Below are 27,019 nucleotides of genomic sequence, written 5' to 3' on the forward strand. Positions count from 1 at the left end.
CGAGTCAAAATTATCATATAAAATCATGTTTTATAGCGTTATTGAAGTATCAGCTTAAATGAAATGTATGCTAGTTAATAATGGTAAATTAGAATAATTTTCTTAATCTAATGGTCTGACTTTCATGACACTAACTTGAGAATTCACTGTTTTATAAGCAGTTAAAAATATGAATTTAAAATACGAGTCAAAATAATCATATAAAAACATGTTTTTATAGTGTTTATGAAGTATCAGCTTATATGATATATATGGAAGTTGGAAATGGTAAATAAGAATCATATACTTAATCTAATGGTCTGGATTTCATGACACTAACTTTTTGTTACACTACTATTAATTGACTATCAATTATATTCAATATCAATTACTCGTACTATGCATAAAACTATTATAATTATCAGGATCGTCCAGTCCATTTTCAACGTAGGATGTTGAAACTTTCCCATGTGGTAGAAATGGTAATTCATGTATCAATATGTCCTGAGTATATCTGGTGTACAGCCATCTAAAAAAAAATAGTAAGTTAAATATGTATAATGGTTGGAGGACAAAATGTCACTACTAGATACCATAAGGAGAACGACAATTTTTATATAACAACTAGTACGTGGACAACACTGAGTAATTCAGAAGTGGAAACTATCAAAACATAAACTAACAGACAAACTTCATTTTTATACAAAATACATGAAAGGAATTTACAACTGAAACTTAAATACAAAAACGAATGTAGAACTGCAAAACATAGATAATAGATGATAATAAATAATAATTATGATAAGCCATAAAAGATAGTACAAATGTACCAGAATGTTTTGTAGAAGGAATTCAAATGTATTATGAGTGTAACTAAAGAATACATTTGTACAACAACTGAAAATCGCTCCTTTTCAATACGAAAAAATGTTAAGTTGTATTATTCGTCAAAATTAACTTATAAAATCATATTTTATAGTTTTTATGAAGTAAAAATATCAGGTAAAATGAAAAAAATGAAAGTTAAAAATTATAAATTAGAATCATTTTCTTGATCTAGTAGTCAAGGATCAAGACAGTTACTTGTGTTAACTTCGGGCATAAAATATGAACAATTCGTTTATAATATCAAAAATCTTAATTAATAAATAACGAGTAGACTCAAAATCTAAGTAAAAACAACGACCCGTTACGATACACAGCAGTACGGTGAACGCCACACAACTATCTAGTTTCTTTCTGAGGCGATTCGGCCGACGGATGTCGTCCCTACTACGGCGACGCTCACGCCCTCTGTTGGTGTATACATTTAATATTTGACTGTTTTATAAGCAGATTAAAAGAGGAATTCATAATATTTCTCAAACTTATCATATAAAAACATGTTTTATAGAATTTATGAAGAATCAGCTAACATAATATCTATAGAAGTTAATAATAGTAAATTAAAATCATTTTCTTAATATAGTGGTCCAGGTTTCAAGAGATTAACTTGAGAATTGTGTGTTTTATAAACAGTTAAAAAAATGAATTTTTAATATTCGTCAAAATTATCATACAAAATCATGTTTTATAGTGTTTATGAAGAATCAGCTTACATAATATCTATAGAAGTTAATAATAGTAAATTAGAATCATTTTCTTAATATAGTGGTCAAGGTTTCAAGAGATTAACTTGAGAATTGAGTTTTTTATAAACAGTTAAAAAAATGAATTTTTAATATTCGTCAAAATTATCATACAAAATCATGTTTTATAGTGTTTATGAAGAATCAGCTTACATAATATCTATAGAAGTTAATAATAGTAAATTAGAATCATTTTCTTAATATAGTGGTCCAGGTTTCAAGAGATTAACTTGAGAATTGAGTTTTTTATAAACAGTTAAAAAAATTAATTTTTAATATTCGTCAAAATTATCATACAAAATCATGTTTTATAGTGTTTATGAAGAATCAGCTTACATAATATCTATAGAAGTTAATAATAGTAAATTAGAATCATTTTCTTAATATAGTGGTCCAGGTTTCAAGAGATTAACTTGAGAATTGTGTGTTTTATAAACAGTTAAAAAAAATTGAATTTTTATTATTCGTCAAAATTATCATAAAAAATCATGTATTATGGTGTTTATGAAGAATCGGCTTACATAATATCTATAGAAGTTAATAATAGTAAATTAGAATCATTTACTTAATCTAATGGTCTGGATTTCATGACACTAAGTTAAGAATTGAGTGTTTTATAAGCAGATAATAATATGAATTTAAAATTCGAGTCAAAATAATCATATAAAAACATGTCTTATAGTGTTTATGAAGCATCAGCTCAAATGAAATGTATGCAAGTTAATAATGGTAACTCTTATGAAAGAAAATTACAAGTCAAAGGTGTTAACTAAAATTTTATTCAGATTATTAACGAATCTCAATTGTTTCACTGCCATTAATTTACTATCAATTATATTCAATAACCCTTACACGCACATTACATAAACCCAATATTATTAGCAGTATCTTCTAGTCCATTTTCAGCATAGGATGTTGATACTTTCTTAAGTGGTAGAAATGTGAATTCATGTATCTGCATGCCTTGAGTGATCTGACATACGTCAATCTGAAAAATTGTAGTAAGTTAATAATGTATAATTGTTAAAGAATAACTTGAGCATTTAGTATTTTATAAGCAGTTAAAAATATGAATATAAAATACGAGTCAAAATAATCATATTAAAACATGTCTTATAGTGTTTATGAAGCATCAGCTTAAATGAAATGTATGCAAATTAATAATGGTAAATTAGAATCATTTTCTTAATATAGTGGTCCAGGTTACAAGAGATTAACTTGAGAATTGTGTGTTTTATAAACAGTTAAAAAAATGAATTTTTAATATTCGTCAAAATTATCATACAAAATCATGTTTTATAGTGTTTATGAAGAATCATCTTACATAATATCTATAGAAGTTAATAATAGTAAATTAGAATCATTTTCTTAATATAGTGGTCCAGGTTTCAAGAGATTAACTTGAGAATTGAGTGTTTTATAAACAGTTAAAAAAATGAATTTAAAATACGAGTCAAAATTATCATATAAAATCATGTTTTATAGCGTTATTGAAGTATCAGCTTAAATGAAATGTATGCTAGTTAATAATGGTAAATTAGAATAATTTTCTTAATCTAATGGTCTGACTTTCATGACACTAACTTGAGAATTCACTGTTTTATAAGCAGTTAAAAATATGAATTTAAAATACGAGTCAAAATAATCATATAAAAACATGTTTTATAGTGTTTATGAAGTATCAGCTTATATGATATATATGGAAGTTGGAAATGGTAAATAAGAATCATATACTTAATCTAATGGTCTGAATTTCATGACACTAACTTTTTGTTACACTACTATTAATTGACTATCAATTATATTCAATATCAATTACTCGTACTATGCATAAAACTATTATAATTATCAGGATCGTCCAGTCCATTTTCAACGTAGGATGTTGAAACTTTCCCATGTGGTAGAAATGGTAATTCATGTATCAATATGTCCTGAGTATATCTGGTGTACAGCCATCTAAAAAAAAATAGTAAGTTAAATATGTATAATGGTTGGAGGACAAAATGTCACTACTAGATACCATAAGGAGAACGACAATTTTTATATAACAACTAGTACGTGGACAACACTGAGTAATTCAGAAGTGGAAACTATCAAAACATAAACTAACAGACAAACTTCATTTTTATACAAAATACATGAAAGGAATTTACAACTGAAACTTAAATACAAAAACGAATGTAGAACTGCAAAACATAGATAATAGATGATAATAAATAATAATTATGATAAGCCATAAAAGATAGTACAAATGTACCAGAATGTTTTGTAGAAGGAATTCAAATGTATTATGAGTGTAACTAAAGAATACATTTGTACAACAACTGAAAATCGCTCCTTTTCAATACGAAAAAATGTTAAGTTGTATTATTCGTCAAAATTAACTTATAAAATCATATTTTATAGTTTTTATGAAGTAAAAATATCAGGTAAAATGAAAAAAATGAAAGTTAAAAATTATAAATTAGAATCATTTTCTTGATCTAGTAGTCAAGGATCAAGACAGTTACTTGTGTTAACTTCGGGCATAAAATATGAACAATTCGTTTATAATATCAAAAATCTTAATTAATAAATAACGAGTAGACTCAAAATCTAAGTAAAAACAACGACCCGTTACGATACACAGCAGTACGGTGAACGCCACACAACTATCTAGTTTCTTTCTGAGGCGATTCGGCCGACGGATGTCGTCCCTACTACGGCGACGCTCACGCCCTCTGTTGGTGTATACATTTAATATTTGACTGTTTTATAAGCAGATTAAAAGAGGAATTCATAATATTTCTCAAACTTATCATATAAAAACATGTTTTATAGAATTTATGAAGAATCAGCTAACATAATATCTATAGAAGTTAATAATAGTAAATTAAAATCATTTTCTTAATATAGTGGTCCAGGTTTCAAGAGATTAACTTGAGAATTGTGTGTTTTATAAACAGTTAAAAAAATGAATTTTTAATATTCGTCAAAATTATCATACAAAATCATGTTTTATAGTGTTTATGAAGAATCAGCTTACATAATATCTATAGAAGTTAATAATAGTAAATTAGAATCATTTTCTTAATATAGTGGTCAAGGTTTCAAGAGATTAACTTGAGAATTGAGTTTTTTATAAACAGTTAAAAAAATGAATTTTTAATATTCGTCAAAATTATCATACAAAATCATGTTTTATAGTGTTTATGAAGAATCAGCTTACATAATATCTATAGAAGTTAATAATAGTAAATTAGAATCATTTTCTTAATATAGTGGTCCAGGTTTCAAGAGATTAACTTGAGAATTGAGTTTTTTATAAACAGTTAAAAAAATTAATTTTTAATATTCGTCAAAATTATCATACAAAATCATGTTTTATAGTGTTTATGAAGAATCAGCTTACATAATATCTATAGAAGTTAATAATAGTAAATTAGAATCATTTTCTTAATATAGTGGTCCAGGTTTCAAGAGATTAACTTGAGAATTGTGTGTTTTATAAACAGTTAAAAAAAATTGAATTTTTATTATTCGTCAAAATTATCATAAAAAATCATGTATTATGGTGTTTATGAAGAATCGGCTTACATAATATCTATAGAAGTTAATAATAGTAAATTAGAATCATTTACTTAATCTAATGGTCTGGATTTCATGACACTAAGTTAAGAATTGAGTGTTTTATAAGCAGATAATAATATGAATTTAAAATTCGAGTCAAAATAATCATATAAAAACATGTCTTATAGTGTTTATGAAGCATCAGCTCAAATGAAATGTATGCAAGTTAATAATGGTAACTCTTATGAAAGAAAATTACAAGTCAAAGGTGTTAACTAAAATTTTATTCAGATTATTAACGAATCTCAATTGTTTCACTGCCATTAATTTACTATCAATTATATTCAATAACCCTTACACGCACATTACATAAACCCAATATTATTAGCAGTATCTTCTAGTCCATTTTCAGCATAGGATGTTGATACTTTCTTAAGTGGTAGAAATGTGAATTCATGTATCTGCATGCCTTGAGTGATCTGACATACGTCAATCTGAAAAATTGTAGTAAGTTAATAATGTATAATTGTTAAAGAATAACTTGAGCATTTAGTATTTTATAAGCAGTTAAAAATATGAATATAAAATACGAGTCAAAATAATCATATTAAAACATGTCTTATAGTGTTTATGAAGCATCAGCTTAAATGAAATGTATGCAAATTAATAATGGTAAATTAGAATCATTTTCTTAATATAGTGGTCCAGGTTACAAGAGATTAACTTGAGAATTGTGTGTTTTATAAACAGTTAAAAAAATGAATTTTTAATATTCGTCAAAATTATCATACAAAATCATGTTTTATAGTGTTTATGAAGAATCATCTTACATAATATCTATAGAAGTTAATAATAGTAAATTAGAATCATTTTCTTAATATAGTGGTCCAGGTTTCAAGAGATTAACTTGAGAATTGAGTGTTTTATAAACAGTTAAAAAAATGAATTTAAAATACGAGTCAAAATTATCATATAAAATCATGTTTTATAGCGTTATTGAAGTATCAGCTTAAATGAAATGTATGCTAGTTAATAATGGTAAATTAGAATAATTTTCTTAATCTAATGGTCTGACTTTCATGACACTAACTTGAGAATTCACTGTTTTATAAGCAGTTAAAAATATGAATTTAAAATACGAGTCAAAATAATCATATAAAAACATGTTTTATAGTGTTTATGAAGTATCAGCTTATATGATATATATGGAAGTTGGAAATGGTAAATAAGAATCATATACTTAATCTAATGGTCTGAATTTCATGACACTAACTTTTTGTTACACTACTATTAATTGACTATCAATTATATTCAATATCAATTACTCGTACTATGCATAAAACTATTATAATTATCAGGATCGTCCAGTCCATTTTCAACGTAGGATGTTGAAACTTTCCCATGTGGTAGAAATGGTAATTCATGTATCAATATGTCCTGAGTATATCTGGTGTACAGCCATCTAAAAAAAAATAGTAAGTTAAATATGTATAATGGTTGGAGGACAAAATGTCACTACTAGATACCATAAGGAGAACGACAATTTTTATATAACAACTAGTACGTGGACAACACTGAGTAATTCAGAAGTGGAAACTATCAAAACATAAACTAACAGACAAACTTCATTTTTATACAAAATACATGAAAGGAATTTACAACTGAAACTTAAATACAAAAACGAATGTAGAACTGCAAAACATAGATAATAGATGATAATAAATAATAATTATGATAAGCCATAAAAGATAGTACAAATGTACCAGAATGTTTTGTAGAAGGAATTCAAATGTATTATGAGTGTAACTAAAGAATACATTTGTACAACAACTGAAAATCGCTCCTTTTCAATACGAAAAAATGTTAAGTTGTATTATTCGTCAAAATTAACTTATAAAATCATATTTTATAGTTTTTATGAAGTAAAAATATCAGGTAAAATGAAAAAAATGAAAGTTAAAAATTATAAATTAGAATCATTTTCTTGATCTAGTAGTCAAGGATCAAGACAGTTACTTGTGTTAACTTCGGGCATAAAATATGAACAATTCGTTTATAATATCAAAAATCTTAATTAATAAATAACGAGTAGACTCAAAATCTAAGTAAAAACAACGACCCGTTACGATACACAGCAGTACGGTGAACGCCACACAACTATCTAGTTTCTTTCTGAGGCGATTCGGCCGACGGATGTCGTCCCTACTACGGCGACGCTCACGCCCTCTGTTGGTGTATACATTTAATATTTGACTGTTTTATAAGCAGATTAAAAGAGGAATTCATAATATTTCTCAAACTTATCATATAAAAACATGTTTTATAGAATTTATGAAGAATCAGCTAACATAATATCTATAGAAGTTAATAATAGTAAATTAAAATCATTTTCTTAATATAGTGGTCCAGGTTTCAAGAGATTAACTTGAGAATTGTGTGTTTTATAAACAGTTAAAAAAATGAATTTTTAATATTCGTCAAAATTATCATACAAAATCATGTTTTATAGTGTTTATGAAGAATCAGCTTACATAATATCTATAGAAGTTAATAATAGTAAATTAGAATCATTTTCTTAATATAGTGGTCAAGGTTTCAAGAGATTAACTTGAGAATTGAGTTTTTTATAAACAGTTAAAAAAATGAATTTTTAATATTCGTCAAAATTATCATACAAAATCATGTTTTATAGTGTTTATGAAGAATCAGCTTACATAATATCTATAGAAGTTAATAATAGTAAATTAGAATCATTTTCTTAATATAGTGGTCCAGGTTTCAAGAGATTAACTTGAGAATTGAGTTTTTTATAAACAGTTAAAAAAATTAATTTTTAATATTCGTCAAAATTATCATACAAAATCATGTTTTATAGTGTTTATGAAGAATCAGCTTACATAATATCTATAGAAGTTAATAATAGTAAATTAGAATCATTTTCTTAATATAGTGGTCCAGGTTTCAAGAGATTAACTTGAGAATTGTGTGTTTTATAAACAGTTAAAAAAAATTGAATTTTTATTATTCGTCAAAATTATCATAAAAAATCATGTATTATGGTGTTTATGAAGAATCGGCTTACATAATATCTATAGAAGTTAATAATAGTAAATTAGAATCATTTACTTAATCTAATGGTCTGGATTTCATGACACTAAGTTAAGAATTGAGTGTTTTATAAGCAGATAATAATATGAATTTAAAATTCGAGTCAAAATAATCATATAAAAACATGTCTTATAGTGTTTATGAAGCATCAGCTCAAATGAAATGTATGCAAGTTAATAATGGTAACTCTTATGAAAGAAAATTACAAGTCAAAGGTGTTAACTAAAATTTTATTCAGATTATTAACGAATCTCAATTGTTTCACTGCCATTAATTTACTATCAATTATATTCAATAACCCTTACACGCACATTACATAAACCCAATATTATTAGCAGTATCTTCTAGTCCATTTTCAGCATAGGATGTTGATACTTTCTTAAGTGGTAGAAATGTGAATTCATGTATCTGCATGCCTTGAGTGATCTGACATACGTCAATCTGAAAAATTGTAGTAAGTTAATAATGTATAATTGTTAAAGAATAACTTGAGCATTTAGTATTTTATAAGCAGTTAAAAATATGAATATAAAATACGAGTCAAAATAATCATATTAAAACATGTCTTATAGTGTTTATGAAGCATCAGCTTAAATGAAATGTATGCAAATTAATAATGGTAAATTAGAATCATTTTCTTAATATAGTGGTCCAGGTTACAAGAGATTAACTTGAGAATTGTGTGTTTTATAAACAGTTAAAAAAATGAATTTTTAATATTCGTCAAAATTATCATACAAAATCATGTTTTATAGTGTTTATGAAGAATCATCTTACATAATATCTATAGAAGTTAATAATAGTAAATTAGAATCATTTTCTTAATATAGTGGTCCAGGTTTCAAGAGATTAACTTGAGAATTGAGTGTTTTATAAACAGTTAAAAAAATGAATTTAAAATACGAGTCAAAATTATCATATAAAATCATGTTTTATAGCGTTATTGAAGTATCAGCTTAAATGAAATGTATGCTAGTTAATAATGGTAAATTAGAATAATTTTCTTAATCTAATGGTCTGACTTTCATGACACTAACTTGAGAATTCACTGTTTTATAAGCAGTTAAAAATATGAATTTAAAATACGAGTCAAAATAATCATATAAAAACATGTTTTATAGTGTTTATGAAGTATCAGCTTATATGATATATATGGAAGTTGGAAATGGTAAATAAGAATCATATACTTAATCTAATGGTCTGGATTTCATGACACTAACTTTTTGTTACACTACTATTAATTGACTATCAATTATATTCAATATCAATTACTCGTACTATGCATAAAACTATTATAATTATCAGGATCGTCCAGTCCATTTTCAACGTAGGATGTTGAAACTTTCCCATGTGGTAGAAATGGTAATTCATGTATCAATATGTCCTGAGTATATCTGGTGTACAGCCATCTAAAAAAAAATAGTAAGTTAAATATGTATAATGGTTGGAGGACAAAATGTCACTACTAGATACCATAAGGAGAACGACAATTTTTATATAACAACTAGTACGTGGACAACACTGAGTAATTCAGAAGTGGAAACTATCAAAACATAAACTAACAGACAAACTTCATTTTTATACAAAATACATGAAAGGAATTTACAACTGAAACTTAAATACAAAAACGAATGTAGAACTGCAAAACATAGATAATAGATGATAATAAATAATAATTATGATAAGCCATAAAAGATAGTACAAATGTACCAGAATGTTTTGTAGAAGGAATTCAAATGTATTATGAGTGTAACTAAAGAATACATTTGTACAACAACTGAAAATCGCTCCTTTTCAATACGAAAAAATGTTAAGTTGTATTATTCGTCAAAATTAACTTATAAAATCATATTTTATAGTTTTTATGAAGTAAAAATATCAGGTAAAATGAAAAAAATGAAAGTTAAAAATTATAAATTAGAATCATTTTCTTGATCTAGTAGTCAAGGATCAAGACAGTTACTTGTGTTAACTTCGGGCATAAAATATGAACAATTCGTTTATAATATCAAAAATCTTAATTAATAAATAACGAGTAGACTCAAAATCTAAGTAAAAACAACGACCCGTTACGATACACAGCAGTACGGTGAACGCCACACAACTATCTAGTTTCTTTCTGAGGCGATTCGGCCGACGGATATCGTCCCTACTACGGCGACGCTCACGCCCTCTGTTGGTGTATACATTTAATATTTGACTGTTTTATAAGCAGATTAAAAGAGGAATTCATAATATTTCTCAAACTTATCATATAAAAACATGTTTTATAGAATTTATGAAGAATCAGCTAACATAATATCTATAGAAGTTAATAATAGTAAATTAAAATCATTTTCTTAATATAGTGGTCCAGGTTTCAAGAGATTAACTTGAGAATTGTGTGTTTTATAAACAGTTAAAAAAATGAATTTTTAATATTCGTCAAAATTATCATACAAAATCATGTTTTATAGTGTTTATGAAGAATCAGCTTACATAATATCTATAGAAGTTAATAATAGTAAATTAGAATCATTTTCTTAATATAGTGGTCCAGGTTTCAAGAGATTAACTTGAGAATTGAGTGTTTTATAAACAGTTAAAAAAATGAATTTAAAATACGAGTCAAAATTATCATATAAAATCATGTTTTATAGCGTTATTGAAGTATCAGCTTAAATGAAATGTATGCTAGTTAATAATGGTAAATTAGAATAATTTTCTTAATCTAATGGTCTGACTTTCATGACACTAACTTGAGAATTCACTGTTTTATAAGCAGTTAAAAATATGAATTTAAAATACGAGTCAAAATAATCATATAAAAACATGTTTTATAGTGTTTATGAAGTATCAGCTTATATGATATATATGGAAGTTGGAAATGGTAAATAAGAATCATATACTTAATCTAATGGTCTGGATTTCATGACACTAACTTTTTGTTACACTACTATTAATTGACTATCAATTATATTCAATATCAATTACTCGTACTATGCATAAAACTATTATAATTATCAGGATCGTCCAGTCCATTTTCAACGTAGGATGTTGAAACTTTCCCATGTGGTAGAAATGGTAATTCATGTATCAATATGTCCTGAGTATATCTGGTGTACAGCCATCTAAAAAAAAATAGTAAGTTAAATATGTATAATGGTTGGAGGACAAAATGTCACTACTAGATACCATAAGGAGAACGACAATTTTTATATAACAACTAGTACGTGGACAACACTGAGTAATTCAGAAGTGGAAACTATCAAAACATAAACTAACAGACAAACTTCATTTTTATACAAAATACATGAAAGGAATTTACAACTGAAACTTAAATACAAAAACGAATGTAGAACTGCAAAACATAGATAATAGATGATAATAAATAATAATTATGATAAGCCATAAAAGATAGTACAAATGTACCAGAATGTTTTGTAGAAGGAATTCAAATGTATTATGAGTGTAACTAAAGAATACATTTGTACAACAACTGAAAATCGCTCCTTTTCAATACGAAAAAATGTTAAGTTGTATTATTCGTCAAAATTAACTTATAAAATCATATTTTATAGTTTTTATGAAGTAAAAATATCAGGTAAAATGAAAAAAATGAAAGTTAAAAATTATAAATTAGAATCATTTTCTTGATCTAGTAGTCAAGGATCAAGACAGTTACTTGTGTTAACTTCGGGCATAAAATATGAACAATTCGTTTATAATATCAAAAATCTTAATTAATAAATAACGAGTAGACTCAAAATCTAAGTAAAAACAACGACCCGTTACGATACACAGCAGAACGGTGAACGCCACACAACTATCTAGTTACCTTCTGAGGCGATTCGGCCGACGGATGTCGTCCCTACTACGGCGACGCTCACGCCCTCTGTTGGTGTATACATTTAATATTTGACTGTTTTATAAGCAGATTAAAACAGGAATTCATAATATTTCTCAAACTTATCATATAAAAACATGTTTTATAGTATTTATGAAGAATCAGCTAACATAGTATCTATAGACGTTAATAATAGTAAAAAAGAATCATTTACTTAATATAATGGTCTGGATTTCATGACACTAACTTAACAATTGAGTGTTTTATAAGCAGATAATAATATGAATTTTTAATATTCGTAAAGATTATCATATAAAAATGCATGTTTTATAGTGTTATTAAAGTTTTAGCTTAAATGAAATGTATGCAAGAGAATAATGGTAAATTAGAATCATTTTCTTAATATAGTGGTCCTGGTTTCAAGAGATTAACATGAGAATTGTGTGTTTTATAAACAGTTAAAAAAATGAATTTTTAATATTCGTCAAAATTATCATATAAAATCATGTATTATAGTGTTTATGAAGAATCAGCTTACATAATATCTATAGAAGTTAATAATAGTAAATTAGAATCATTTACTTAATCTAATGGTCTGGATTTCATGACACTAACTTAAGAATTGAGTGTTTTATAAGCAGATAATAATATGAATTTAAAATTCGAGTCAAAATAATCATATTAAAACATGTCTTATATGGTTTATGAAGCATCAGCTCAAATGAAATGTATGCAAGTTAATAATGGTAACTCTTATGAATGAAAATTACAAGTCAAAGGTGTTAACTAAAATTTTATTCAGATTATTAACGAATCTCAATTGTTTCACTGCCATTAATTTACTATCAATTATATTCAATAACACTTACACGCACATTACATAAACCCAATATTATTAGCAGTATCTTCTAGTCCTTTTTCAGCATAGGATGTTGATACTTTCTTAAGTGGTAGAAATGTGAATTCATGTTTCTGCATGCCTTGAGTGATCTGACATACGTCAATCTGAAAAAATGTAGTAAGTTAATAATGTATAATTGTTAAAGAATAACTTGAGAATTTAGTATTTTATAAGCAGTTAAAAATATGAATATAAAATACGAGTCAAAATAATCATATTAAAACATGTCTTATAGTGTTTATGAAGCATCAGCTTAAATGAAATGTATGCAAATTAATAATGGTAAATTAATATCATTTACTTAATCTAATGGTCTGGATTTCATGACACTAACTTGAAAATTGAGTGTTTTATACGCAGATAATAATATGAATTTAAAATTCGAGTCAAAATAATCATATTAAAACATGTCTTATAGTGTTTATAAAGTATTAGCTTACATAATATCTATAGAAGTTAATAATAGTAAATTAGAATCATTTACTTAATCTAATGGTCTGGATTTCATGACACTAACTTGAAAATTGAGTGTTTTATACGCAGATAATAATATGAATTTAAAATTCGAGTCAAAATAATCATATTAAAACATGTCTTATAGTGTTTATAAAGTATTAGCTTAAATGAAATGTATGCAAGTTTATAATGGTAAAAAAGAATCATTTACTTAATCTAATGGTCTGGATTTCATGACCCTAACTTAAGAATTGAGTGTTTTATATATAGATAATAATTTGAATTTTAAATTCGAGTCAAAATAATCATATAAAATCATGTTTTATAGTGTTTATGAAGAATCAGCTTACATAATATCTATAGAAGTTAATAATGGTAAATTAGAATCATTTTTTTAATATAGTGGTCAATTTTCAAGAGATTAACTTGAAAATAGTGTGTTTTATAAACAGTTAAAAAAAATGAATTTTTTATATTCATCAAAATTATCATATAAAATCATGTTTTATTGTGTTTATGAAGTATTGGCTTAAATGAGATGTATGCAAGTTAATAATGGTAAATTAGAATCATTTACTTAATCTAATGGTCTGGATTTCATGACACTAACTTGAAAATTGAGTGTTTTATAAACAGTTAAAAAAATGAATTTTTAATATTCGTCAAAATTATCATACAAAATCATGTTTTATAGTGTTTATGAAGAATCAGCTTACATAATATCTATAGAAGTTAATAATAATAAATTAGAATCATTTTCTTAATATAGTGGTCCAGGTTTCAATAGATTAACTTGAGAATTGTGTGTTTTATAAACAGTTAAAAAAATGAATTTTTAATATTCGTCAAAATTATCATATAAAATCATGTATTATAGTGTTTATGAAGAATCAGCTTACATAATATCTATAGAAGTTAATAATAGTATATTAGAATCATTTTCTTAATATAGTGGTACAGGTTTCAAGAGTTTAACTTGAGAATTGTGTGTTTTATAAACAGTTAAAAAAATGAATTTTTAATAATCGTCAAAATTATCATATAAAATCATGTATTATAGTGTTTATGAAGAATCAGCTTACATAATATCTATAGAAGTTAATAATAGTAAATTAGAATTATTTTCTTAAAATGGTGGTCCAGGTTTCAAAAGATTAACTTGAGAATTGTGTGTTTTATAAAAAGTTAAAAAAATGAATTTTTAATAATCGTCAAAATTATCATATAAAAATGCATGTTTTATAGTGTTATTAAAGTTTTAGCTTAAATGAAATGTATGCAAGAGAATAATGGTAAATTAGAATCATTTTCTTAATATAGTGGTCCTGGTTTCAAGAGATTAACATGAGAATTGTGTGTTTTATAAACAGTTAAAAAAATGAATTTTTAATAATCGTCAAAATTATCATATAAAATCATGTATTATAGTGTTTATGAAGAATCAGCTTACATAATATCTATAGAAGTTAATAATAGTAAATTAGAATTATTTTCTTAAAATGGTGGTCCAGGTTTCAAAAGATTAACTTGAGAATTGTGTGTTTTATAAAAAGTTAAAAAAATGAATTTAAAATACGAGTCAAAATAATCATATAAAATCATGTTTTATTGTGTTTATGAAGTATTAGCTTACATAATATCTATAGAAGTTAATAATAGTAAATTAGAATCATTTACTTAATCTAATGGTCTGGATTTCATGACACTAACTTGAAAATTGAGTGTTTTATACGCAGATAATAATATGAATTTAAAATTCGAGTCAAAATAATCATATTAAAACATGTCTTATAGTGTTTATGAAGAATCAGCTTACATAATATCTATAGAAGTTAATAATGGTAAATTAGAATCATTTTTTTAATATAGTGGTCCAGTTTTCAAGAGATTAACTTGAAAATAGTGTGTTTTATAAACAGTTAAAAAAAATGAATTTTTAATATTCGTCAAAATAATCATATAAAATCATGTTTTATAGTGTTTGTCAAGTATCAGCTTAAATGAAATGTATGCAAGTTAATAATGGTAAATTAGAATCATTTTTTTAATATAGTGGTCCAGGTTTCAAGAGATAAACTTGAGAATGGTTTGTTTTATAAACAGTTGAAAAAATGAATTTTTAATATTCATCAAAATTATCATATAAAATCATGTTTTATAGTGTTTATGAAGAATCAGCTTACATAATATCTATAGAAGTTAATAATAATAAATTAGAATCATTTTCTTAATATAGTGGTCCAGGTTTCAATAGATTAACTTGAGAATTGTGTGTTTTATAAACAGTTAAAAAAATGAATTTTTAATATTCGTCAAAATTATCATATAAAATCATGTATTATAGTGTTTATGAAGAATCAGCTTACATAATATCTATAGAAGTTAATAATAGTATATTAGAATCATTTTCTTAATATAGTGGTACAGGTTTCAAGAGTTTAACTTGAGAATTGAGTGTTTTATAAACAGTTAAAAAAATGATTTTTTAATATTCGTAAAGATTATCATATAAAAATGCATGTTTTATAGTGTTATTAAAGTTTTAGCTTAAATTAAATGTATGCAAGAGAATAATGGTAAATTAGAATCATTTTCTTAATATAGTGGTCCTGGTTTCAAGAGATTAACATGAGAATTGTGTGTTTTATAAACAGTTAAAAAAATGAATTTTTAATAATCGTCAAAATTATCATATAAAATCATGTATTATAGTGTTTATGAAGAATCAGCTTACATAATATCTATAGAAGTTAATAATAGTAAATTAGAATTATTTTCTTAAAATGGTGGTCCAGGTTTCAAAAGATTAACTTGAGAATTGTGTGTTTTATAAAAAGTTAAAAAAATGAATTTAAAATACGAGTCAAAATAATCATATAAAATCATGTTTTATTGTGTTTATGAAGTATTAGCTTACATAATATCTATAGAAGTTAATAATAGTAAATTAGAATCATTTACTTAATCTAATGGTCTGGATTTCATGACACTAACTTGAAAATTGAGTGTTTTATACGCAGATAATAATATGAATTTAAAATTCGAGTCAAAATAATCATATTAAAACATGTCTTATAGTGTTTATGAAGAATCAGCTTACATAATATCTATAGAAGTTAATAATGGTAAATTAGAATCATTTTTTTAATATAGTGGTCCAGTTTTCAAGAGATTAACTTGAAAATAGTGTGTTTTATAAACAGTTAAAAAAAATGAATTTTTAATATTCGTCAAAATAATCATATAAAATCATGTTTTATAGTGTTTGTCAAGTATCAGCTTAAATGAAATGTATGCAAGTTAATAATGGTAAATTAGAATCATTTTTTTAATATAGTGGTCCAGGTTTCAAGAGATAAACTTGAGAATGGTTTGTTTTATAAACAGTTGAAAAAATGAATTTTTAATATTCATCAAAATTATCATATAAAATCATGTTTTATTGTGTTTATGAAGTATTGGCTTAAATGAGATGTATGCAAGTTAATAATGGTAAATTAGAATCATTTTCTTAATATAATGGTCTGAATTTCATGACACTAATTTAAGAATTGAGTGTTTTATAAATAGATATTAATTTGAATTTAAAATGGAGTCAAAATAATCATATAAAATCATGTTTTAAAGTGTTTATGAAGAATCAGCTTACATAATATCTATAGAAGTTAATAATGGTAAATTAGAATTATTTTCCTAATATAGTGGTGCAGGTTTCATGAGATTAACTTGAGAATTCTGTGTTTTATAAGAAATTAAAAACATTAAATTTTTAATATTCGTCAAAATTATCATATAAAATCATGTTTTATAGAGTTTATGAAGTATCAGCTTAAATGAAATGTATGCAAGTTAATAATGGTAAATTAGAATCATTTACTTAATCTAATGGTCTGGATTTCATGACCCTAACTTTAGATTTGAGTGTTTTACAATCATATTAAAATAGGAATTCGTAATATTTCTCAAAATTATCATATAAAAACATGTTTTATAGTGTTTATGAAGTATCAGCTTAAATGAAATGTATGCTAATTAACAATGGTAAATTAGAATCATTTTCCTAATATAGTGGTGCAGGTTTCATGAGATTAACTCTTGAGAATTGTGTGTTTTATAAGAAATTAAAAACATTAAATTTTTAATATTCGTCAAAATTATCATATAAAATCATGTTTTATAGAGTTTATGAAGTATCAGCTTAAATGGAATGTATGAAAGTTAATTATGGTAAATAAGAATCATTTACTTAAACCTATTGTCAGGGTTTCATGACATTTACTTTTTGTTATATTGCTATTAATTTTCTATTAATTATATTCAATTATAAGCTCTACACTTACGTTGAATAAAACAATTTCTTATTATCAGTATCCTATAGTCCATTTTCAGCGTAGGATGTTTTACATTCCAAACTGATAGAAACATGAATTCATGTCTCAGCATGGCTTTCATTGTCTACTATACTGCCATCTGAAAATATTGTAATCAGTTAAATACGCGTAATAGTTGGAGTAAATAATGTCATTACTACACACCATAATTGGAACGAAAATCTTTGTATGAAAACTAGTACTTGGAAAATACGGAATAAGTCAGTAACGGAAACAATTAAACAAAATCTATCTGAACAACTTCATTCTTAGTATAAAATATTTGAAAACAATTTTCAGTTGAAACTTAAATGCAAATACAAATGTAAAATTGCAAAGTGATATGAAATATAATCATATAACACATGATAATAAATAATAATTATGATAAGCCATAAAAGATAGTACAAATCTACCAAATTATTTTGTTGAATTTGAATGTAAAATAAATGTAACTAAATAATACATTTGAACAATAACTTAAATTTTCTTCTTTTCAATATGAAAAAAATATGAATTGTATAATTTGTCAAAATTAACATATAAAATGATTCGTTAAAGTTCTTATGAAGTAAAAATATGTGGTTAAAAAAAACATATTAAAGTTATAAATGATAAAAAGGAATAATTTTCAAAATATAGCAGTCAATGTTTCAAAACACGTACTTGAGAATAAAATATTTTATTATCAATCAAAAACATGAATTTTTAATATTCGTCAAAATTATCATATAAAATCATGTTTTATAGTGTTTATGAAGTATTAGCTTAAATTAAATGTATGCAAGTTAATAATGGTAAATTAGAATCATTTTCTAAATATAATGGTCCAGGTTTCAAGAGATTAACTTAAGAATTGAGTGTTTTATCAATAGATAATAAGTTGAAGCTGTTATAATCATAATAATTTTTACCACGCAAATTTAAAATATTTTAAGTTGTATTATTGTTTTTATCTCAAAGAATAATTTTTTACAACATATTTTAGAATAAATATCTTTTTTATTCTAGTAATATTAGTTAAAATACGGACCCATATATTATATGCTAGGTATAGGACAGAATTTTAGGGCCCCAATTACATGTCGGGGGGTGCCCATGCACACCTGGAGCCCTCCCGTGCGTACGCCTATATATAAATCACCACTGCCGCATCTCATAATATGTGAAAATTAACTTATTCATATATTATATATATTATTATAATGGTTCTAATTACCTATTTGATAAGAACTCTGAAAACTGAATTGAATTATCTAATATGTCTGCTTTAGATCGATTAATCCACATTTTAAGATATTTGATTGAAACTTAATTTACCTAGCGTTGTTAATAATTTAGTGTTAAAATATAATAGTTATTCTTATCGTTTACACACCAATAATTTTTTTTTTTGATTGTTAGAAAAATATATTAGCTATTAATATAAATAATTTTATAGATATGTGTATGGTATACTGGCCAAATAAATTACTTATATTTTTCTTTTCTCAATAATGGTTACTCTAATAACTTTTTTACTGTTCTGTCTGTTCTGTTTTAACCACATTATTTCTGAACTTTACATACTTATTTGTTATAGTAAAATCTTTTATTATATTTTGTCAAAATAGGGGTCACATAATAATGAGAAAAACTATGTATCAGCTGACCACCCCCCTGATCAGAGTAGGCCACTGTTCTGTTCGAAAAACTATCACAATTAACAAAGCCATTAAATTAAATGTAATTTTGTGGACTCGACTCTATATATATATATATATATATATATATATAATAGAAACACATAGATTTCATATAGATTATAATTTATAAAAATCAGTGATCACAATAGTTTATTATTAATAATTAACATTCTTATAATTAATAATTACAATTTAAAAACAAATCCGATCATTAGTTATCATTAAAATGTAATAGTTACACTATAATAGTATTATCACACAGTTAAAAAAAATAAAATAAAAAATAATACAACAACCAAGTAAATAAAACAAGTTGGCAATGATTATGATATTACATGAACAAACAAGGAGATCATGAAATTCTTAAATACCTACATACATTATATTTCTTAACATAAAAATAGCTATTGCGATTGATATTGTTAGTTTTATATAAAAAAGTAATAACAACAGTTCATTAAATATTAATTAATAATAATGAGTTCACAATAATTGTACTATAAATTCATTTAAGGCAATGACTTTATACATTGTACATTATATATTATCGACCAATCAAAGTATTAATTATATTTTAATGAATAACAAGAATACAAAACGAATGACATAATGTTATTAACGTTAAGCATTGAAAACAGTTATACCATTTTTTTGTCTTAAGTGGTTAAATTAAATGTTACACAAAACATTATTTTTTTATCACATAAAACAGATTTATAGAACTAATTAATTCATAAATCAACTATTAGCATATATAATTAGATAATATAATCAATAAAAAAATTAATTTTTTCATAAAACAGTAAAATAAATGTTTATCATAAAATAAATATAATAAAAATAAATTTGTTTAGATATATTAAGTCCATAGTCGAAGTAATCAATAATAAAAATAAAAATCAACTGTTAATTTTTCAAATAGTGTTATTGTAATTTATCATAGGTTATAAGTTGAGAATTATTTTTAAACAATATTGCTAAATTTTTTGATGGAACATCATATTTATCATCAGCATAAAATATAGAAGTAAAATTGTAAACCTATACGTAGAATTTAATAATGTTATTTGAATTAATCTTCAACTTGTTGATAATTTTAAAATAGATTATAAAACATCAATTCCAAATGTACTCTAAAAATTTGTTCAAGTTATATTGGCTTAAATTAATAACAACTGATATGCATACCATTGATTTTTAGATATTATTTCTATATAAAAGAAATCACAGAAAAATTACTAAAATATTGTACTAAGTAGATTAATTAATATATTATATAATTTTTTATATTGTAACGGAATATACATTAGGAAATTGCATTATATAAACTACGATTTTATATAATTAAAAAAATGCTGTTTAAGATTTGAAATGAAAAATCCTAAAACAGTAAGATAATACAATTGTTACTACATCTTTTTAATTTAATTGATAGGGTTTTTTAATTGTTTGCATAAAATAATATATTTATAAGCTACTTTAATTTAGATTTAAAAATAAATATAGAAACTTTTCTTTTTTGAATTTTGAACAATACAATACAATGATCAAGTTATCACCATTTCTAACATTTTAGCTCATAATGAATATTTTTTATGTTAATGAAGTAAGTTTATGTTAAAATATTTTTTTTCAATCAATAATATGTGGTATTTGTGTTCTATTTGACATTTGACTAGGTACATATTTAAAAAAATTTAAATGATTATTAGACTTAAAACATTTATGTTATCTGTCTTAATGCAATAATTAATTATGTTTTCATTGATACATTCTAATTATATACATTTTTTAAATATAAAATACAATAGTAATGACTAAAGACACAGATATCTAATCTTATTCATCATAAATCAGAGTCTAAAATTATAATAAGTAATTTTGTATACGTATAGTAATTAGACCTTTTGATATACAATTTTATTCTGGGTTACATTGTGTTCGTTGTGACTGAATTATTGTTGATGATATTTGTTTAGTTGTAGAAAGCAATTGATTATCTAGAGGAATATCCATAAACTTATGTGATGTTGGGGTAAATACATCATCACTTTTTTTTGCAACTATTTTATTTAATGTTACTTGATCACTATTTAAAGATTGGTAAAATCTTCGAGTTGGTGGTTTTGGAAATTTTACCGATTCTTGATTTTTTTGATTATGTAACTCATGTTCAAACACTACTTCAGAAATATTTTCTAAATTAGGTAATAGAGGATTATTGTTTATTAAATTCATAAAACGACCTGTAAAATAAAATATAATTATTTAAATATATATATTAACATTAAACCAAATAGTATATTATGTGATAATAGCTAAACAAAACCATAAAAAAAATAGTTCTTAAACCAATAACAAAATAAAAGCAAAAAACTTTTTTGAATGATTTAAGTTAATAGTATTAATAATGTACAGGGAATAATAGAACATAAAGTGAACACATTTGTAACAAGGAATGTAATTTAAAAATACTAGAAGTTGTAAAATACTTATAACATTATTGTAAGATTAGTAAAAAATGATAGTTACTACTACAACATTACATTTAGAAATATCTGATTGATGAAAATGATTTCATACTTTTAATAGTACTTAGGCGAAAATCATATATACATAATTTGTTTTATCAATTATCATATAATTGATAAAATTATCATTTTATAACTTGTATTGGTTTCTAATGCCTCCAATATTTAAATAATTGTATAATACATATAAATGTTGTCATGTCATTATTGGTTAAGACCACATAATTGATGTTGTGATCATAGATATCATTATAAACCAGTATCTATTATATACATGAAAAATAAATAATAAAAACAAATAAATAGTCTTACGTTTTTGTATATAACTTGGATTACGAAACTTAGGATGTTTTAGCCATCCAATAAGATTAACATTATTATGTTTTCTCATCCAAACTCTATTTTCTTCATTTTCAGAATATAAACCATCATCAGTCCATTTTAAACAGAATAATGGCCACAATTTGTTACCAAAAAATGTTCCAAAATATTCAGCACATACTTGTCTTACTGCTTCTTCAGTTAAAACATTTGAACGACTTCTAATTAGAAATTTTTTACATTCCTGCAACAAATATGACCTTATTAAATATAATTTAAATAATTTACATAAAATATTTCTCAAATTTCATATTATTTAATAACAAAAAAGTACAATTTATTCTTGAATTATGATATAAAGTTTATAAATATAAAACAATTTATAATATGTTTATAAATTAGTTGTTTTGAAAATTCATACAATCAAATCAAACCATAATAGAATGGATTTTCATACTTAATAAGTAACAATACTTATTTTAGTATAATACTAATGAATACCTATATAAATCGATAACATATATTTTTATTATTAGGAAAAATACAATCTGTATACTATATACAATAAGAATTTATGGTACATTTTTATTTTACAAATTGTTTTGCTTCACATTAGAAGCCCCATTGGAGGTATTATCAATTATTGTAATAGGTGTAACTGTAATATAGTCAAAAAAATTATCATTAGATAATTATACCAACAATACAGTTCTAGTGCATATTTAGGCTGATATAAGATTAATATAAGTAAATCACACTAACTAATAGAAAATTTAAATATAGTAAATTATTTATCATTAGAACATTTATATTTTGTTTAAATATATTGTAATATTATAAGAATACTAGTACTAAAAAATATTTATTAATTTTCTTTACGTACAGTAAAATATTTAAATTTGAATATTTTTTTATAATAATTTTAGTGACTATTTTTCTGATGAATTTCATACAAAGATTGAAACTAGGAACTATGTTCAAATTTAAAAATCTCTTTGGAAAAAAAAATATTGATACTTATAAATACATAGAAATATATACAAATAGATTATTTTACAGTATAAAGGATATCAATTAATAAGTGTATTTTAATTAAAAGTTAATATTTTTATAAATTGCAGTTGTTTGATTAAAAATAAAGATGTATTAGTAATTAATAATTAACTATTTTATAAAAAAGTTCCAATAGAAAGTTTTGCTTATAAATATTATAATCAATGTAAAAAAGCTGTTAATAAAAAAACTAATAAATTGGCAACTTCACATCCAGTATTATGGTTAAAAATAACTTAATAGTATTGTTATCATTGTTATTAGATATAATAAATCATAACCATTATCTCTTCAAATAGATGCATCAATTATTGGATAAGTAGGAGGTTGAGAACAAAGCTTTAAAATTATTTCCTTACAATTAACTTTTTGTCATTAATGGTTTTTTTATACTAAATTAACAAATTCCATAAGTTTATACATTTAAAATAATGGTAGTTAATAAACCGCAATGTAGCTTAAGTTAATAAAAAAATAAAAAAAGTATCATTAAAAATCATTTTCTTACCCTTAACAAATAAAATAATCTATAAGTAACTTCAGCTTGTACAATTTTGATTGCTTCATCAGTTAAGTTTGAACTTGGACTATCTTTATTATTTTTACTATTAACTTCATCCATACAAATTTTTACAGATCTTTCTGTAATAACTAAATGTCTAATTCTTTTTCTAAGTGGAATTGGAGTTATTTTTGAATTAGCAATCACTTCATTATGTATTGAAATAGATGGACGGGGTAAAGGAACACGGGTTGGAAATGAATTTGAACGTACAGGAAGTGGTGTTTGTCGGGGTAAAGATTGTCTTGGTGAACTTTGTCTAGGGGTACTTTGACGTGGGGAATTTTGACGTGGTGATGTTTGTCGTTGTATATTTTGTCGAGGGGAAGTATTTCGTATTGAACTATTTCGTGGACTTGGAATTCGAGGGGGCGGTAAATTTCTTATTACCTGTAAACATAAAAATTTAATTTAATTAATCAATAATAATACATATTTTTAATTTAATTATATTTAATTTACTTGTGATTGAATATTTACAGGTTTTAATATTAATCTATAATCAACACCTCTTCGTGGGGATGATACCATAGCTGCTCGATAATTTGATGGTAAAATAACTGATCGAATAGTTTGATGTTGTCCAATACGTATATTATTCTCTATATTTGGTTGTGTATTATTTCGAGTAAGTATAGTTCCAGATTTTTGAGATATTGGAATTTGCATATAATTTGTATTAAGCTGTTGAATATTAGAAACAACTGGAGTACTTGATGAGCTTGGTTTACTATCAGTTGAATTGATTCCCTTAAGAAAAAAAACAAAATTAAAATTATTAAAAAAATAATTAAATAGTAAAATAATATCATTTGATTATATATTTTAATAGTTTTAATTAAATATTTTTTAACACACGTTTTATTAAAAAACTAAATATTAATGTACCTATAGTATAAAAATATAATATTTAAAACTTCATATTATATTATGTTGCAGATATTTAGTAAGGTTGTGCTTTTTGTAAAAATAATATGAATAAGATATGTACAAAACCATTAAATAAATAATAAAAATACCAAGTCTATATCAAATTATTTTTTTTTTAATAAAAATATTAATTAGTTATCCAAAAATATAGATAATTACTTTAAATTATGAATGATATTAATTAAATAAAAAATACAACTTTTTTGGTAAAATATATTTTCAGTATTTAAAGATCAAATAATTTATTTATTGTTTTAATAAAATGTTACACTATCAAATTATTTTAATATTTTATTTTGCATTTAAATATTTCAAAAAATTTGATATTTGTATAATAATTAATAATATATTATATTATAAAACTTAAAGATAATTTTAAATTAGTTGTTTAAATAATGTTTATGATAATTTTCAATATTAAGAGTAAATAAGTGTTATTAAACTAATATTAATAATACAATATTCTTTAAATATAAAAATCCTCAAACGATTTTTTTTTTTTTTATCAACAAAATTAATTATTTTTATAGTTCAGTAATTTTGTCTTACTTGGGTTGTAACATTAATTGAGTTTAGAACTAATTTACAATCAGTGCCTTGCTGTGGAGAAACAGCCGTTCGGTAATTTGATGGTAAAATTACTGAACGAATTGATTGATGCTGAGATTTTTGTTGTTGAATATCAACGTTAGATCTTAAAGTATTAGTAGACAACACAGTCCCGCCAGGTTTTTGAATCAATGGTATTTGCATATAATTTGTATTAATTTTTTGTAAACTTGATATGGGGACATTTTTAGTGCGGGACCAATCATTTGATGTTAGTATATAACTTGTACCAGGTTTTTGTTCATTCAGCTCTGAAATTATTATTATATAAATTAATTAATAACTTAACTTTCTAATTGTATCTAGATACTTACTAGGTTTAAAAGAAATTTTTGTAGTGTCATTTCCTTTTATTTGACTGTAGTATGTTGCATTCAATCTAGGAAAATTTATTCCAGTCCTTTGAAATATTGGAGATGTACACGTTGTTACACCAACTGTTCTAGACACCGTAACACTTGACCCAGCTAAATGAATAAATAAATATTTTATAGTAATAAATTGAAAAATGTCTATAGCACATTGCAATGAATTTAAGTAGGTTTATATGAGGTGTTTATTAAATAATATAAATTAAAATTAAAATAAACACATTCTATGCATAAAAACTTCTTGGTTTTATAAATTTTACACTCACAGTTGTTTTCTGTGTCAGTTGAAACACTAGATATTGAAGATTGTGTTCCTAATGGCGATATACTAGAATTTGTTTTTTGTGTACTAGATGTTAAAATATATTGTGTATTAGATTTTTGTTCTCCGGCTACTGTGGTTGTTACGACATTGTTCATCCTGACAATATGAGCACCGGATGGCAACATATAAGTGACATTTGATTGTTGGGTACTTGGCGACATTATATGCTTGACGTTGCCCGTGCTCACGTACTGGGGTATAGTTGTTCGAGCGGTCGACTGGACTACATACTGATGGGTGACGGGTACTTGTGAACTGGCGACGAGGGTGTAGTTGGTAACGGGCCTCAGGTTACTGGACGTCAGCACATAGCTATTGGTCGGTGGCGAAATGATTGTAGACGCCATTTGAGTGGTTTGTACTTGACAGGTGACTGCCGTCGGTGTGGGAAACGTAGAAGAGCTACAACAGCTTGGTCGTGGATTTTGATCCATCTCGTGCGGTTAATATCAAATGACAGTGGACATTGTATCCACCGAGTGCGTTGGTTTTGACATGGTAACAATATTAAAATCGAATAAATGCGACGAGAAATAAAGTGGTCGACCCGGTGCGGTCGCAGACGTCAAGTGGACGTGTGCCGGAGACGCGAACGACGGGCGCTCGGGGCAGTAGCAAACGGTCCGGAAAAAAAAAATTCGAACGGAACGAAAAGTAAATGTCGTACGAAATCGACGTACACTGTAACCATTTGAAATGTTGTATGTAACTTGCACATGACCGATACTGGTATCACACGTTGCGGTGTTGTTGATAGTGCCGCTCGTCCAATGAAAAGGCGCCGTCGCGAACGCACCGGCAATTTTTTATTATTA

General features: G+C 24.7%; 1 protein-coding gene and 1 long non-coding RNA gene across 9 annotated transcripts; both read right to left on the bottom strand.

Moving 5' to 3' along the window:
- Positions 1-349: 349 nt before the first annotated feature.
- LOC132927899 (uncharacterized) lies at positions 350-18,141 on the bottom strand. 7 transcript variants are annotated; one of them, XR_009661887.1, is made up of 11 exons: positions 17,983-18,141; positions 17,788-17,917; positions 12,960-13,095; positions 11,244-11,374; positions 9,543-9,673; positions 8,576-8,705; positions 6,488-6,618; positions 5,515-5,650; positions 3,433-3,563; positions 2,466-2,595; positions 350-508 (listed from the first exon to the last, which is right to left on the bottom strand). It is a non-coding gene; the product is annotated as an uncharacterized LOC132927899 (long non-coding RNA). The 7 variants fall into 7 exon arrangements; XR_009661886.1 differs by having other exon boundaries at positions 5,521-5,650; positions 8,570-8,705; XR_009661885.1 differs by having other exon boundaries at positions 351-508; positions 2,460-2,595; positions 5,521-5,650.
- Positions 18,142-21,305: 3,164 nt separating this feature from the next.
- Positions 21,306-27,012, bottom strand: LOC132924649 (mucin-2-like). Of its 2 annotated transcripts, none has more exons than XM_060989077.1 (7): positions 26,146-27,012; positions 25,823-25,975; positions 25,449-25,759; positions 24,450-24,719; positions 23,916-24,359; positions 22,346-22,598; positions 21,306-21,748 (listed from the first exon to the last, which is right to left on the bottom strand). In XM_060989077.1, exons 1-7 carry the CDS (start codon positions 26,636-26,638, stop codon positions 21,423-21,425), a joined length of 2,250 nt encoding a protein of 749 aa, XP_060845060.1. In that variant the 5' UTR covers positions 26,639-27,012; the 3' UTR covers positions 21,306-21,422. The 2 variants fall into 2 exon arrangements, with proteins under 2 accessions (XP_060845060.1, XP_060845059.1); XM_060989076.1 differs by having other exon boundaries at positions 24,432-24,719.
- Between the last annotated feature and the right edge of the window lie 7 nt (positions 27,013-27,019).

This window comes from Rhopalosiphum padi, chromosome 3, assembly GCF_020882245.1.
Source record: "Rhopalosiphum padi isolate XX-2018 chromosome 3, ASM2088224v1, whole genome shotgun sequence".
Lineage (NCBI taxonomy): Eukaryota > Metazoa > Arthropoda > Insecta > Hemiptera > Aphididae > Rhopalosiphum > Rhopalosiphum padi.